Below are 14,044 nucleotides of genomic sequence, written 5' to 3'. Positions count from 1 at the left end.
TCCTAGGCAACGAGCTGTAAAGAAAAGAAATTTAAAAAGTGTTTGCATCTCAAGAACGGCTGCAAATTTTAATAAGCAGTAAATTACAAAATTGCTTGTCTCTACGAGCACTATCTGAAAATATCCATGTATAAAGATGGGAATAACCCTTCAAAAGTCCCTAAAAGCCTCAGTAACCAAAGACTGAGTTATATATAGGTTATTTGTAGTATACAGTGTGACGGCGGTGAGTGTGGACCCACTGCGCCACTGGCCAGGTTATGCTAGAGAGGCATAACTAAGTGACTACCTGGTCTTTATAAGAGCCTCTGATGGTGAGGATTGGCTTGGGCCTTTAGGGTAGTCACCAGATACCACTCCAGGGCAGTCCCCGGACCTGCAGCAGCTGACCAGAGGGTCAAAGGCAGAAATACAAGGCATAAAAGGTGAAGACAGAGACGTGATCAGACAGTCCGAGGACCGGACAAGGTGTACAGGTTAAAAGTACAAAGCCGGGGTCAAGAACAGAGAGATCAAGCCACAATGAGATCTTTGAACTCAAGCCCTTACACAGGTTCACAGACAAAAAATAAAAAAAATGTAATAAAAAAAATTTCATATTATTTGTAAAAAAAAAAAGTTTGCTATAGCTATAATTAAACTGATTCGGTGAATCGTGCTGCCAGGTCATTATTACCACATATTAAACGCTGTAAAAATGAACTCAACCCGCCCCCCCCACTGCTGAAAAAAAAAAAAAAAAAGAAACAATGGCAGAATTATGTGGGGGAAAAAACAATGGACAAAAAAAAAAGTTATGGCTCTTGGAAGAAAGGGAAAAAATTGTATTGTTGTTAAAGGGTTAAATAATGCCAATCCGGTAATCCATAACTATGTATCTTTACACCGGCTTATACATTGTATATTAAAAAGAACTGTAATGTTTTGATCACACTTCCATTACGTTACTAATCTATTTATCTTTTGCTCACGTACAAGTCTTAATAAAAAATAAGATAAGTCCGTACTTATCCTTCTCTTTTCCAACAGAGAATATTGGGTGCAGTAACACGCCGCCAGTTTTCAGCTCGTAGGCCACAATCTTATCCAGCTCCTAGGAAACAGAACACAGATTACTTAGATTAGATTCAGGCGGCCAAACAATTGTAAAGGAGGCAGCCATAAAAGAAACGTGTATGTAATAGAACGGCCAAAGAGAAGGCGGCTTGTGCTGCCCCCTGGTGGTCACATTAATTCAATGCTATGCAAACTAGCTCAGCTCCACAGCAGCAGATATTCAGTCACATCATATGGAGAAGAGCTCGGTTGGTACATCCTGTCGGGTCACTTTCGCACTCTCAAGTCAGGTTAGGCCTCGCTCAGATGTCCTTCTTTTTTTTACATACTGGAAAAACTGACTGTTTCCCATCAGCGTGCTGGATCTGATTTTCAACAATTTTTGGTCCAAGTGTTCGGTTTCACCATCAGTGTGATATCTGATATTCTCGTATGCAAACAAAATGAAAAACAGAATTATGGACGGTGCACTAGATTATACTGGGTGTGTGTGAAAAAAAACTACATCTGAATGAGGCCTTAGCATTGTGCACTCAATCAAGTCGCACCACCACCGGTATAATCCATCATCGAGATGTGCCCCCAGTATACGCCAATGAGATGCAACATCTCCTCCTCACGCCCCTCGTATACTGCATCGAGTCGCCAACCACCCACACCCATATACTCCATCGAGTGGCACCCCCACGTATACTCCGCTGAGTTGCCCACTCCCATATATTCCGCCGAGTGGTGCCATTCTCCCCTCCCTCCTGGTATTCTCTGTCGAATCTCCTTCCTCGTCGTATACTCCGTTGAGTCGCCAATGCCCATACACTCCGCCAAGAGTGGTGCCACCCCCCCCCCCGGTATACTCCGCGTCGAGTCTCCCTCCTCCTCGTACACTGTCGAGTAGCCCCCATTGACGCACTGTCAGGTCTTGCCCCCCCCCCCTACCCGGTATACTCCTCCGAGTCTCCTTTTTCCTTATATACTCTGTCGAGTTGCCACCCTCCTGGTAAATTCTGTTGAGTTGCCCCCCTCCTTGTATACTCTGTCTAGGCACAGTCCTCGCCCCCGGTAAACCCTGATGAAAAGCTTACCCCCCCAGTATACTCCATGGAGTCCCCCCCTATTATACTCCATAGAGTTACAAAAGATGGTACAGAACACAATCTCCTCACTTCTTTGATCCAGTGCCGATACTGATTTACACCAAATGTTTTCTTCATCCAGAGCCCGTAAATATACCCAGAGATGCCCTTCAGCACCCACTCATCAGACCTGAGGATGAAACAGCAGCAATTAGTACATCGCAGTAATCAGCACGGACTTATAGAACAGCCTTTTATATGGCCTCTAAATTGGGAGACATTTGTAGCAGAGCCATTTTATTTATCATTATTGAAAAAAAAAATCTGAAATTCCAACAATGACATATCTTAAAGAGAGTGTGTCAGCACAGAATGACTGTTCAAACCAAGCACAGTCCTTCATTGCTCGCTTTGCGCGCCAAGCATTTAAGTGCATCTTCTCTCTTTATCTCCGCTCCCTCCTAATTCATTGACAGCTCCGACGTAATAGACAGAAGGACGGAGATAGATGGACAACGAGCAGGTGGGAAGTTACACTTATGTTTGGCCGGGCGGTGGGTGCACGGAGCGCCTGTGCTTGGTTTGAACAATCATTCTGTGCTGACAGTGATTTAAAAGGAGACCGTAATAAATGAGAATCGGCAGCATGGTCTCACTTTACCATGACATCCTAGAAATGAAGCAACCAAAGAACTGCTCGGCCAGCGACTCCGCAAGGCATCTTCTGGTCAGCGGCGTCTGGTCGATAATCATGGCGCTGTGCAATAAGTTTGTGCTGCAAAAACAGTAAAAATAAATTTAAGTAAATTTAATTTACAAGATTAGCTTTTTTTTCCCGTGTGGCAAGACACGACTTGGCTGGGCGCCACGTCGCAGGACATCTCAGGGACGGAGGCAGCAATGCAGGCTGGGCGCCAAGTCGCAGGACATCTCAGGGACGGAGGCAGCAATGCAGGCTGGACGCCACGTCGCAGGACATCTCAGGGACGCAGGCAGCAATGCAGGCTGGGTGCCACGTCGCAGGACATCTCAGGGACAGAGGCTGCAATGTAGGCTGGGCACCACGTCGCAGGACATCTCAGGGACAGAGGCAACAATGCAGGCTGGGTGCCACATCGCAGGACATCTCAGGGACGGAGGCAGTAATGCAGGCTGGGCGCCACGTCGCAGGACATCTCAGGGACGGAGGCAGCAATGCAGGCTGGGCGCCACGTCGCAGGACATCTCAGGGACGGAGGCAGCAATGCAGGCTGGGCGCCACGTCGCAGGACATCTCAGGGACGGAGGCAGCAATGCAGGCTGGGCGCCACGTCGCAGGACATCTCAGGGACGGAGGCAGCAATGCAGGCTGGGCGCCACGTCGCAGGACATCTCAGGGACGGAGGCAGCAATGCAGGCTGGGCGCCACGTCACAGGACATCTCAGAGACGGAGGCAGCAATGCAGGCTGGGCGCCACGTCACAGGACATCTCAAGGACAGAGGCAGCAATGCAGGCTGGGCGCCACGTCGCAGGACTTCTCAAGGACAGAGGCAGCAATGCAGGCTGGGCGCCACGTCGCAGGACATCTCAGGGACAGAGGCAGCAATGTAGGCTGGTCGCCACTTCGCAGGACATCTCAGGGACGGAGGCAGCAATGTAGGCTGGGTGCCATGTCGCAGACACAAGTACAAGGAGAAAGTCTATCTCTTTGTTGATGTCTGATGTCAAGACTCTGGCCAAAATTCTTGCAACCAGGGCTGTGGTGTCTGAGTCGGAGTCGTGGAGTCGGAGTTAGTTTTGGTTGGAGTCGGAGTCGGTAGAAATGTACCGACTCAGACTCCAGCTTTAAAAAAAATGTATTAATATTTCATAATTGAACTTTCATATGAATTTTATAAATGTTACTCAAATATATATGTTCTATCAAACTATGAACAACAGTGATAAGCAGTTCTGCTGGAGATAGAGACATTTCTTAAGGCCCCGTCACACTAAGCGATATCGCTAGCGAGATCGCTGCTGTGTCACGGTTTTGGTGACTCACCAGCGACCTCACCAGCGATGTCGCTATGTGTGACACTTTGCAACGATCAGGCCCCTGCTGTGAGGTCGCTGATCGTTGCAAAGTGTCCTGGACCATTTTTTGGTCGTTGGCCTCCCGCTGGCCAGCACACATCGCTGTGTGTGACCAGCGGGACCAACGATCTGGCTGGTAACCATGGTAAACATCGGGTTACTAGGGGCACGCGCGCACTTAGTAACCCGCTGTTTACCATAGATACCACTCTGCTACTGTGAGCGGAGGCTCCAGCGCACGGTAGCAGAGTGGTATCCATGGTAAACAGCGGGTTACTAGGGGCACACGCGCACTTAGTAACCCGATGTTTACCATAGTTACCAGCCTGCTCCTGCTTGCAGCAGGCTGGTAACGGGAGCAGGACATCGTGGAACGATTCTTTCCACGATATCGTTGCTCCCCTGATCGCTGGTGAGCCTGCCTGTTTGACAGCTCACCAGCGATGTATTAGCGATGCAGCAACGATCCCTGACAGGTCGTATCGTTGTCGGGATCGCTGCTGCATCGCTTAGTGTGACGGGGCCTTTACTTCTTGTGTGTCACTGTTCTCCACTGCCCTTATCTAATCTTATATTTGGTTAACCTCATGCTGCCCCAACCCCCCTACTTACAATGTATGAAACTGAAAGTGAAAATGTGTTGCAAATTCTTAGTAGTAAAGCTCCTCCTCTAGACTAGATGTTTACTAGGTGTGGGTCTTCCAAGCATCTCACAGCTGCTACTCAGAACAGGAAGACTGTAAGAAGTATTATCCTTTCAACAAACTTTGCATCAGTTAACTGTGAGTACATGAGGAATAACAGTATTACTGACCACTATATCAGTTGTACGACCTGGCAATAATTTTGTACAATTGTTTTTAGGAAAAACAATTGTCATTTGGATTGTAAATGCAGAATTAAAAACCTGAGAATGTCAAAGAAGCGTCACATTAAATCAGCTGTATTTGAACATTTCACCATCACTCAAGATAGAAAACATTATGTCTGTCAGTGTATGACAAATGATCCAGACGAAAACAAATGCTGTGAAGCCAAGATCAGTGCATATTCAGGCAAAGATAAAAATGCTCCTACCAGAGCTTCTAATCTAAAGAGACATTTACAGCGCTTTCATCCAGAAGTACTGAAAGCAGTGGATGAGAAAGACTGCATCCAAACCAATGAACCAGTGCCCAGCTCTTCCAGCCAAACAAAGGAGCAGAGAACTTTGCAGCCATCAGTTGCAAGATATTTTGTCAGTGACAAAGTTACTGTGACAATGACAGTAGATACATTTAAAAAACAGATCATAGAGCTTGTTGTGAAGGATAGTGTGCCTATTTCATTATTTTCACGACCAGCTTTTATGTGTCTGAATGGGGAAATGGCCTGCAAGCTTGGTGTTTCTCTGGAGAGAGAGAGTATTAGAAAATTAGTAATCGAAGAAGCTTTTAAACAAAAGGAAGAACTTAAAAAAACTCTCAAGGGACGCTTTCTGTTTCTTAAAATGGATGCCTGCACACGTCACAGAGTGAACTATTTTGCCATCAATGTCCGATTTGTTTGTGACAAAAATGAAATAGTTACCAAGATATTGGCAGTAAAAGACACCAAAGCTCATCACACCAGTGAGTTTCTCCAAGTCTTGGTGGAAAAGGTTCTGCAAGACTATGAACTTAAAAAAGAGCAAGTTCTTTCTGTCGTAACTGACAATGCTTCAAATATGATAAGTACTATTAAGCTAATGAATGAGAGTAATGATGGTGACCAGCAGCTAGAAGAACATTCTGGGTCCACAGACACAGAAAAGTTTGAAATAGAGGAACACAGTATTGTAACTGAGGAGCAAACTGAAGTTGCTTCAGATGAACAGCAACATGATAGTTTAGATGATCTTGTTGAAACTGTGTCAATACGTTCTTTCATTCATCACATGGGCTGTGTTGTGCATACGCTACAGCTGGCTATAAGAGACAGTCTGCAAGAAGGACATGCTGCTGCACTGATTGGCAAGGTGAGAAAATTGGCTACTGTTGCCAGAACTCCTAAAGTTGACTCAATTTTGAAGAGACGTGCTGGAAAGGGGCAATTATTGATCAAGCCACACGATGGGGCAGTACTTACTTAATGATTCAGCGCTTGGTTGAACTGAAAACCTTTCTTGTAGACATGGCTAACCCTCAACTGACGCTAAATGAAAGTCAGTGGAATCAGGTGACTGAGCTGGAAAAATTGCTAGAGCACCCATTTACAGTGACTAAAAAATTACAAGCAGAGGACTTAACTCCAGGCATTTTCTTAAAGGAGTGGAAGAACCTGATGTTTTGCCTGTCCCAAAGAGGAGGGTTAATTGCAAGTGGCATTGCTACATCAATGAAACGGAGAGAGGAGCTACTATTACAAAATAACATTCTTTTGGCAGCTGTTCATGTAGACCCAATGCATCGGATTCTTCTAGATGATCAACAGCTAACTAAAGGAAAAGAAGCTCTGTTTGAAATAGCAGTAAGGATGAAAGGGTTGCAGAACAGTCAGGAGGAACAAGAAGAATTTGGTCGTCCTGCCACATCTTCACCCTCATCATCAACTGATGAAGAATTTAATTTCGAAAAATATTTGGATCACAAGGACCGTGCAAAGTGTTCCCGCATAGAAGAAGAGTCATCCCCATCAAAGAACACAGCCAGTACATTTCAGCAGAATTTTTCATGTGCACTAAAAGAAATTGAGAAATTTGACCGTTCATCAAAAATAACAGTGCAACAAGCGATTCCTCTGTATCCTGACATTGTCAGAGATGGTGCCCGAGTGGTTACTGCTTTGCCACCAACCCAAGTTAGTGTAGAGAGGTTGTTCTCTGCTCTCAAAATAATTAGATCAGATTTGAGGGCATCCATGAAGGAGGATCTGACAGAGGCAATACTTTTTCTGAGGACAAATTTATAGATTTCTTCTTATTAACTGCATAACAGTGTTTATTGCATATTTACTTACAAGAGTTTAGAAAAGTTTAGAAAAGTTATTTGCTATATTCTAATTGTATTCTAATAAATATAGTTTTTGCTCTAAGTGGTCTGATTACTTATATGATGGTGAGAAACTGAATAAGCACAATGTTAATATTTTACAACAGTAAATTTATTGTTACGAATTGGCCATTTATGAAGGAGTCGGAGCCGGAGTCGGAGTCTGATAAAATCCAGGAGTCGGAGTCGCAACTGTGGCTTACCGACTCCGCAGCCCTGCTTGCAACAAGACTTAATATGGTCATAAGTTCGGTAATGCACTCCGATCAGGCAGGCTTTATGCCCTCTAAACCTAAAGCTATTAATCTACGTAGGCTGTTCCTAAATACACAGGCGTGCCGGGCGGACCCAAGAATAGGGCAAATCTCTCCTTGGAGGCCTTTCATAGTATGCAGTGGCGAGATCTATGGTCTGTTCTAAAAGAAATGGGCTTTGGCCCTAATTTCATTAAATGGGTAATTATAGGGCCCCAACATCTAGAGTAAGGGGTAACGGAGATATTCCTGATAGACTAGAGTTATACAGGAAGATGAGGCAGGGCTGCCCTCTGTCACCGCTGCAGCTTGTCTTAGTGATTGATCCTCTAGCCTGTACTATTAAGACGCAGCCTGGGTTAGAAGGCCTTAAATATGGGGGTAGGGGAGAAAGGATCTCTTTATATGCCGATGACCTACTATTTGTAAATAATTTTAATACTTCACTCCCCGCTATAATGGAAGCTATCGAGAGATTTGGGCTATTCTCGGGGTTAAATATTAACTGGTCAGAGTCGCTATACTTCCTTTGGATAACAGGAACACCGTGGCTCTTGAAAGTATTTCAGATTTTCCAGCAGTTCAGAAATGTAAATATCTTGGTATTCACATTACAAGGAAAACACAGGCCTATATTCCCCTAAATCTCAGTCCTATGGTGACCAAGGTGAAGAACAAAGTCAGTGTTTGGGGGAAAACTACTGCTGTCAGCACTAGGTAGAACAAACTTAAAGGGGTTGTCCACCTCTTTAGCTATCCTTAGCATAGGTCATCAATGTCTGATTGGCTAGGGTCCGATAGCCCGCACCCCCTGCTGATCAGCTGTTATCGGTGTCAGCCGGAAGTACTTACTTGCGGAGCTGCTCCGTCTTCGGATAGTGGCCGGGGCTTGGTACACATCCACCTCCTTATCAGATCAATACTCAAATCATTATAAATAAAATTTGGTGGACTTGCAAAAGCTTACTGGGAATGTGTAGGCCTGCTCAAAATATACCAATATCTGGGATAAGCCTTGTCTGAAGGAATTTCTACACTCAGGAGCTCAACTATTGAGGGGCTAGATTTTGTGCTAAAGCGACTAATGGATTCGTTTCACTACTGTATAATTCTTTGCTATAAAACATTTGGGAGACCCCATGGCCTTGGATAAAGACAGATGGGAGAGAGACGTGGGAAATATCTCTATGGAGGAGTGGGAGAATGTCCTTGAATTAACAGGGACGATCTCCACTGATACGGCCCAGAGAAGGTCTCAACTATTTTTGGTGCACGGAGTCTACAGGACTCTCAGAGCATTATGTAAGATGGGCCTTAGAGGGGATGATGTCTGTCCGAGATGCAGATGGGAAGAAGGGGACTTAATAAATAGGTTTTGGTCTTGTTCAAAACTGGCTGCGAAAATTAACTCCTTCAGGACCTTGCAATTATCCGTTTTTGTTTTTTTGCTCCCTTTCTTTTCGGAGCCATAACTTTTTTATTTTTCAGTCAATATGGCCGCGTGAGGGCTTGTTTTTTGTGGACGAGTTGTACTTCTGAACGACACCATTGATTTTACCATATAGTGTACTGGAAAAAAAATTCCAAATGCGGTGAAATTGTAAAAAAAAAAGTGCAATTCCACAATATATTATTATTATTTTTTATTTTTTTTACAATGTTCACTAAACACTAAAACTGACCTGCCATTATGATTCTCCAGGTCATTACGAGATCGCAGATACCAAACATGTATAGGTTCTTTTATATTTTATGCAAAAAAAAAAAAATGGTTCCATTTTCCGGGGCCCGAAGCGTTTCCATTTTTTGGGATCTGGGGCCGGGTGAGGGCTTATTTTTTGAGCACCAAGCTGACGTTTTTATTGATACCATTTTGGAGTAGATACAATGTTTTAATCGACCATTATTGCATTTTATTGCAATGTAGTGGCGACAAAAACACCTAATTCTGGCGTTTCGATTTTTTCTCAATACGCCATTTGCTGATCGGATTAATTTAGTTTATATATTGATAGATCGGGCGATTCTGAACTCAGCGATGCCAAATAGGTGTATTTTTTTTGCATTGTTATATTTTGAATGGGGCAAAGGCCGGGTGATTTGAACTTTTATATTTTTTTTTATATTTTTTAAAACATTTTTTTTTACTTGCTTCAATAGTCTCCATGGCAGCTTCAGCCCTGCTATGTGTAGCAGAAATCATCATCTCCCCATAGGAGATCTGCAATGTCAAGCACGGGGGTCTTCTGCAAACCCCAGGCTGTCATCCCAACTCATCGGTGCCCCGCCATCATGTAGCAGGGGCGCCAATGGGTGGGGTTTGTGACGCACATCCGGTTTGTGCGACTTAAATGCCGATGTCAGAGATTGACTGCGACATTTAACGTTTTAACAGCCGCGGGTGGATGGCGGAGGCTGTAAGAACGCCCAGACACTATGATTGACAGCTCGCGCTGCAGCACGTCTGTGTATAACGAGCTGTGAATCAAAGTGCCAGGGTGTGTACAGCTCTGTGCACGCCGCTCCAGGGAGAAATAACATATACTTTCTCCTGGTAGCTGCACTTTCTGTGCGGCGGACAGGCAGCAATGTAACGCTAGTAACCTGCAGATTAACCCAATACCTGCATGTTAGTAGCGTTTGTGGACATGACACGTTCCCTATATAAGAAATGGCTAAACTATATTGCCCTGCTCCTGGAGATCTTGCTACTCATCTACTCACGACTTTGCTGACCCACTTACCTGCAGCCCTGCCCTCACTAACCATCACAATATGATATGGTCTTCCGCAAATTGGATTAATAGCTAAATACATGTTTAAAAAAAAAAAAAAAAAAAAAAAAACAACCTGAAAATACTCATGGATGCATAGATGTTGACCTCCGTGTAAGATTCATCTACAAATACGGTCTTGAAGCAGGTATATGGGTATCGGCAAGTGAGAATCTCCTCGTAAAACTCGAACACCTCATGGAGGTAAGAAGTGGTATGCTTCAGGAGCGGAAGCAGCTGAGGTAGACAGAAGTGGGTCACCTAGGAGGGGGAAAAAAAAACAAGATTAGATATCGGACCGATAATAAGAAACATATAAAATACAACCTAAGCAAATATTTCTGCAGCTTCTGCTGCCCCAAATTCTTTCCAAATATACAAGCAAATGCTTACAAGATATTGACACCTTTGAAGGAAATTATTTTCCTGCTAGTATTTTGCAATAAAATTATTTTGGAAATTGGGATTTAATAGTTATTTTGCATGGTGTGGATTTTACAGGCTCTTAGTTTCACCTGCAGAATGAGATAACGCAGCACCGCACAGGGAAAACTTAGAGGAGCTGCACCAGGGCTGAGACCCCTTTGTTACCAACACTGGCGGGGTCCTAGAGGTCACATCCTCACTTATAATATAGTGGTCGCACGTCCTAGCGCTATATCATCATTTCACAAGATGGGAATATCATTTTAATTAAGAGGTGGGTGAGTCATGGAGATGGCAAAGGGGCCAATTATGTGAATTAAAAGGGGTTTTCGACTTTCGTAAAAATCCACGTCAAAGGGCTGCAGTTTGCTTTAAAAAAATTATATATATATAATATATATAGAATTATATATATATTAATTATTACTATTATTAATAATAATTATTAATAATCTAATTGGGGTTTATGCACCCTCCCCAGGTCTGACCCTGAGTCTCCGTTGGTGCTCCCGATGCCGGTTATTGTCTGCAGCGCATAAATCACCTTGACAACACTGCAGGCAATCAGTCAGCTCCAGCAGAGAAGCTAAGAACAGACACCAGGAGCAGTAATGACGACTCAGCGCTGGACCTGGGGAGGGGGTGGAAAGAAAAGATTTTTTTTCCTTTTAAAACAATCTGCAGCTGGAGGAAGAGTATTGAGAACTGGAAAAGAGGGATTTTTGGTACTCACAGTAAAATCTCTTTCTTGGAGCCTTCATTGGGGGACACAGGACCATGGGTGTATGCTGCTGTCGCTAGGAGGTTGACACTAGGCAAAAAAAAGAAAATAGCTCCTCTTCTGCAGTATACACCCGCCTACAGGCATTAAGCTCATCAGTTAGTGAGTAAAGCAGTAGGAGAAACCATAATGTAAACAAATATACAATGCCCAATGGGGCACCTCAGAGAAAAACAAACTGGATGCCCAACGGGGCCAACTGGAGGAACATATGAACAAACACAGGGAGGGTGCTGTGTCCCCCAATGAAGGCTCCAAGAAAGAGATTTTACGGCGAGTACCAAAAATCCCTCTTTCTTTATCGCTTCATTGGGGGACACAGGACCATGGGATGTCGTAAAGCAGTCCCTAGGGTGGGAGAACCAAGATGGCCACAAGCTAAGTCGGACTGCGGGCAACTGCAGCCTGCAGAACCTTCCGTCCAAGACTGGCATCAGCCGAGGAGTAAGTGTGGACCTTGTAAAACCTTGAAAAGGTATGCAGAGAAGACCAGGTTGCGGCCTTACAGGTTTGTGAAGCCGAAGCCTGATGGAGAACCGCCCAAGAGGCCCCCATCGCCCGGGTGGAGTGAGCCCTTACCCCCGGAGGGGGAGGTTTGCCTGAGACGCGATATGCCTCCAAAATGGTTGAACTTATCCAACGGGCGATAGTTAACTTGGAAGCAGGAAGACCCTTGCGACGCCCCTCAGGAATGACAAAGAGGGCGTCCGAACGCCGAAAGGTACACGCGTAGAGTTCTGACCAGATCCAGTTTATGCAGAGATTTTTCCAATGGATGCAGCGGAGCCGGGCAGAAAGAAGGCAAAACAATGTCCTCATTGATGTGGAAGGAAGAAACTACCTTCGGCAAAAAGAAAGGGCCCAGCCTGAGCACTACTTTGTCTTGGTGAAAAGACCATAAAGGGCGACCGACATGAGAGGGCTGCGAGCTTTGCAACCCTCCTAATCGAGGTAACAGCCACCAGAAAAGCCACCTTCCAGGAGAGAAGAGAGGCTGAGATGTCCGGAATGGGTTCGAACGGAGGATGGTTAGGACCATATTAAGGTCCCATGGATCCACAAGGGGGTGATAAGGCGGCGCCATGTGCGCCACCCCCTGTAGAAAAGTCTTAACCTGAGGCTGGGCAGCCAAGTTACATTGGAAGAGGATGGACAAGGCAGACACTTGACCTTTGAGGGTGCTCAAGGAGAGACCCGCCTCTAGGCCAGACTGAAGAAAGGCCAGGATGACTGGTAACGAGAAAGACATGGGAGCTAGCTGATCTCCCTCACAGTGACGAAAGAAGGCTCTCCAGGTTCTGTGATATATGCGCGAGGTTGCGGGTTTTCTGGCGCTAATTAAGGTCTGAATGACATTGTCAGCAAAACCCGCCTTCCTTAACACTGCGGGCTCAACGGCCATGCCATTAAATTCAGAGAACGAGAACTCTGATGAAGAATAGGACCTTAAGAGAGGAGATCTGGACGGTCTGTTAGTCTCCAAGGTGAGTCGATGAGCAGGTTTACTAGCTCCGCGTACCAGACTCCTCTGGGCCAGTCTGGTGCTATTAGGATTACCGGTACTCCCTCTGTCTTGATCTTCTTGACGACTCGAGGGATCAATGGTAGAGGGGGAAAGAGATAGGGCAGCTGGAACTGAGACCATGGAATTACTAACGCGTCTTGAGCGATCGCTGGAGGATCGCGGGACCGGACTACAAAGGATGGTACTTTGCGGTTTAACCGAGACGCCATGAGGTTGACGTCCGGCGTGCCCCACCGTAAGCAAATCTGCTGAAACACCTCGGGATGGAGAGACCATTCTCCTGAGGCAAGGCCCTGCCGACTGAGGAAGTCGGCCGCCCAATTGTCGACCCCCGGAATGTGGACTGCGGAAATTGCCGGAACCGTCTTTTCGGCCCAAACAAGAACTCTTGCCACTTCTTTGAAGACGGACTTGCTGCGCATTCCACCTTGATGGTTTAAGTATGCCACAGCCGTGGCGTTGTCCGATTGTACGCGGACTGGGAACCCTGCTAGAAGATCCTGCCAGTGATGTAACGCCAGGTAAATTGCCCTGATCTCCAAGATATTGATCGGTAGGGAGACCTCGTGGGGAGTCCACCGGCCCTGTACCGTGTGGTGGAGAAAGACTGCCCCCCAACCGATGAGGCTGGCATCGGTCGTGACCACCTGCCAGCGAAGCGGTAGGAACGATCTCCCAGGTCTGAAAGAAGAGAGGCGAGTCCACCATGTCAATGACCTTCTCACCTGAAGAGGTAACGTGATACGTCGATCCAGAGACGATGGGTTCTTGTTCCATGCTGACAGAAGGACTAGTTGAAGAGTATGGAATTGGCCAAACGGTACTGCTTCCATAGCAGCCACCATCTTCCCCAGGACACTCATGCATAGCCGAAGAGAGTGTGGACTTGGGTTGGAGAGAAGGTGGATCCCAGGGCGGAGAGAGTTTATCTTTTCTCTTGGAAGAAGGACCCGGGCAAGGGTTGTGTCGAACTGCATTCCCAGAAAGGTCACCCGTTGAGATGGGACCAAGGAGGATTTGTCTGTGTTGATCAGCCAGCCTAACCAAGAGAGCGTGTTTAAGGTGATCGGGAGGCTGGAGAGACAGTCCT

At 45.7% G+C, this 14,044-nt stretch overlaps 1 protein-coding gene across 4 annotated transcripts in view; it reads right to left on the bottom strand.

The window, feature by feature from the left end:
• Positions 1-14,044, bottom strand: part of TAF2 (TATA-box binding protein associated factor 2) — a 249,454-nt gene that overhangs the window by 101,714 nt on the left and 133,696 nt on the right. For all 4 annotated transcript variants that reach the window (XM_073679808.1, XM_073679810.1, XM_073679809.1 and 1 more), the window contains exons 7-10: positions 10,299-10,483; positions 2,791-2,904; positions 2,220-2,319; positions 1,008-1,093 (exon numbers count right to left, since the gene is read on the bottom strand). In XM_073679808.1, the coding sequence (XP_073535909.1) occupies positions 1,008-1,093; positions 2,220-2,319; positions 2,791-2,904; positions 10,299-10,483 (485 nt within the window). The remainder of the gene's footprint in view (positions 1-1,007; positions 1,094-2,219; positions 2,320-2,790; positions 2,905-10,298; positions 10,484-14,044) is intronic.

The sequence above is a fragment of the Phyllobates terribilis genome, unplaced genomic scaffold (assembly GCF_046119375.1).
Source record: "Phyllobates terribilis strain yellow unplaced genomic scaffold, ASM4611937v1 Scaffold_4__5_contigs__length_816908805, whole genome shotgun sequence".
Lineage (NCBI taxonomy): Eukaryota > Metazoa > Chordata > Amphibia > Anura > Dendrobatidae > Phyllobates > Phyllobates terribilis.
The sequence above is the reverse complement of the archived record's forward strand: the minus strand, read 5'-3'. Positions and strand labels throughout refer to the sequence as shown.